The sequence below is a fragment of the Callionymus lyra genome, chromosome 15 (assembly GCF_982586985.1).
Source record: "Callionymus lyra chromosome 15, fCalLyr1.hap1.1, whole genome shotgun sequence".
Classification (NCBI taxonomy): domain Eukaryota; kingdom Metazoa; phylum Chordata; class Actinopteri; order Syngnathiformes; family Callionymidae; genus Callionymus; species Callionymus lyra.
In genome coordinates, this window is record NC_141832.1 from 5,689,656 (window position 1) to 5,692,557 (window position 2,902).

The following is a 2,902-nucleotide window of genomic DNA, read 5'->3' on the forward strand; positions in this document are numbered from 1 at the left end:
AGTGTCCAGGGGGAGCCCGTTCTGTTGTCCTAAAAAGTGAGCTAAGCCAAAAGACAAAGCTCTCTGTAAACTGGTGGATCTACATCTCTACCCTCACCTAAGGTGACGAGTGGTGGGTATGTGACCCGAAGAGCAAAATGGCAGATACAAGCAGCTCAATTAATTTTCTCTGCAGGGTTTCTCTACTCTCTGTTGGCTATAGAGAGACAAGAACGTCCTCTGGGAAAGAATCGGATCAAAGCTGCCTCTCCTCCATGTTGAGAGGAGTTAGTTCAGGATGTTCTCCTGGACAAGGGTGAGATGTTCAGCTGGTCTAGCAACACCTTGCTGTCCCCCTGAAAGAGCTGGTCCATGTCAAAGGGGAGAGAAAAGTCTGGACCTTCCTGCGGAAGATCCTGACCCCACGACAAGATAAGAAGAAGAAGACGTAGCAAGAGGAAACACTTTTCTAACATTTATTCATGTAGAGAAATATAAAAATGACAATAAAATATTGTTTGAATAGACAAATCCAGACAGTTCTGAGGAGAATTCATGATTTTTATTGGACGATTATTTCTGGTTTACATATGTTTGTGATTCGAGTAAACATAGAAAAGTGCAGCAAGAGAAAGAGACAAATGTGGGATCATGTGGTCCAGGAAGTTCTCAAGGTCACCTGTGGATCTATACGTGACAGTTACATCACAACATTCATGAAGTAGTTTGATTTTTTTTAAATTCATACTTGTGGATATTTCAAGATAATGTATGCTGTGCTCTCAGTCAGACCTTCTCATATTTCTATTTCTTATTATTTTTCTTGTCATGAGACTCTTTTTCTGATCGATTAGGACATTTTTTAACCTCCTTGATAACATCAATTCCAACAGCTAAGACATCTGTGAAAGCCTGTCTGGCGGCCTCCCCCGGACTGTTGGCCCCTATGGCGGCAATGGTCCCCCCAAGCCACCCACAACTGCACCTACTGCTGCCATTGGAATAATTGCAGTGGTTTTTATAGCAGCTCCGACTAGGCCCCCAGTTACAGCCCCAAGCACCAGACCAACTGCTAAAGCAGGTACCATGATTTTGATTTGGTTCAGCACAGACTCTGCTTTCGCTGCTTCCATCCTGAACGTGGTCTGAGGACTTTTCATCTTTTCTCCACTCACCGAGTCACCAGACTTTGACTGTCGCTTCACAGCTGATGCTCGTTTTCTGGCCCTGGTGGCTCCTCCTTCCTTCTCCTCTTCATCTTGACGCTTCATCCGCTGCTCCTCCTCTCTGATCGCGGTCTCAGCCGCCTTGAACATATCGTTGGTGTAAAACCCTGTCGGACTCATGTCCACCATGCGATCCACCTTCTCCAGGAGCTTCTTCACCTGCTCAGAACTTCTGTCTTTGTTATTGAAGACATGGAACCTCCCTCCACACCGGCTAACCAGATCTTTAAGGGTGTCAGGCGCCTTTCTGAGGAAGGTTTCTATGCTCTTGTCCTCCAGACCATCACCTTTGGTGAACAGGACCAGTGTGTGATGACGGACAGCTTCATCTCCAAACATCTCCGTCATCGCACTGATGGCCTGGTTCTGGTGATCAGTGTAACGGCCGACAGGCACCACCAGAACAAAGGCGTGTGGACCAGGAGCTGACAGAGTCACACTTTTGGCGATCTCCGTCCGAACTTCGTCCTCAGTGAAGGTGGTATCCCCAAAACCAGGCACATCAATCACTGAAACTTTCCGCACAGAGCTCATCGTCGCCCCCTGGCTACTGCTGTCTTCAGCTTCCTCTTCCCAAGTCAGTTCAGCACTCTCCAGCTGGCAACATCTGGTGACAGAAGTGTCGCTGCAGCCTGACTGAAACTTCTTTTGGCCCAGGATGGTGTTCCCAGACGAACTCTTGCCAGATCCAGTCATGCCAAAAAGGACGAGGCGGAGTTCTGCTGCCATCTTGAACACACCTGCAGATCCAACCAAACAAGTTTGTTTTCATTGTTACAAAATTCTTTGGTCGTGACATCATGTCAGTCCTGTGACTAATCACTGACCTGTCTTTACCAAACTTTATCCTACGAGTCAAATCTAAATAAACGTAAAAAGTTTCAACTGATTTTGATTTTCTTTAATGTGTAATGTAAGGTAAAACTTTATTGAAATAGTTTTTTTTCCAATATGTTCATTTTATTTAACCTTTACATTTTTACAGATAACAGTATTTCATGTAGTATTTCATATTTCATTTGACAACAGCAGGACATTAACGTACGTACGTGAACAAACCTTTAATGTGACGTTCAGATATTGTTTACGTCTCCGATTTTTATTTTGATGAACACAGAAATGCAACAAACTATATTAGAATAAAAACGACTTTTCTCACCAGATCGGTTTCAATCAATCGTCTGTCAGGTCTTTTCTCCAAGTCCTTTTATTTCTCTGGACTCTAAACGTCAACGAGGAGTTCAGGCGCAAGCAAGGCTGAGTAGAAAAATGGTTTTGCTTTCATTCTAAGCCTCTGTTATTCAAATTTGATGTCACAGGTAAACACACCTAAGACGACATGATGCATTAATATTTGATTGACAAGGGAAGACAGACAAACTTTTTAAAACGGTATGTTTTTTAATATAACATCAGTAAATAGTTAATATACTTCTCAGTGTCGGGGTTGAGGGCGTGGATGAGATCCGCCTTTACTTACTGAGGGCCTTGGATGTTGTGGGGTGATCACCCCTCTGTTTAACAAGGCGTTCTTCAGCCTCCCTGGCGAGGTCTATTGAGGGGTCCTGGAGAGGAGGTCCGTCTGATAGTAGTACCTCGTATTGCGGACGAACAATGTTGTTTTGCGCGTGGAACTGTAAATGACCTCATAACCTCGGCACGGTGCTTTAGGGTGTGTAGATGTTTGCACAACCTGT

General features: G+C 44.4%; 1 protein-coding gene across 1 annotated transcript; it reads right to left on the minus strand.

The window, feature by feature from the left end:
• Positions 1 to 272: 272 nt before the first annotated feature.
• On the minus strand, positions 273 to 2,463 carry LOC148064632 (GTPase IMAP family member 4-like). Its single transcript, XM_087809735.1, has 3 exons — positions 2,365 to 2,463; positions 1,014 to 1,945; positions 273 to 395 (listed from the first exon to the last, which is right to left on the minus strand). The coding sequence occupies exons 2-3, from the start codon at positions 1,932 to 1,934 to the stop codon at positions 273 to 275; spliced, it is 1,044 nt and encodes a 347-aa protein (XP_087665861.1). The 5' UTR covers positions 1,935 to 1,945; positions 2,365 to 2,463.
• Positions 2,464 to 2,902: the final 439 nt, after the last annotated feature.

What these genes read in the sequence shown, in the direction of transcription:
- LOC148064632 (XM_087809735.1), bottom strand. Translation starts at nt 1,934, where the DNA reads ATGGCAGCAGAACTCCGCCTCGTCCTTTTTGGCATGACTGGATCTGGC. An exon ending in GGGCTGTAACTGGGGGCCTA is followed by an intron (nt 396 to 1,013) that starts GTCGGAGCTGCT and finishes TCGTGGGGTCAG; the next exon opens with GATCTTCCGCAGGAAGGTCC.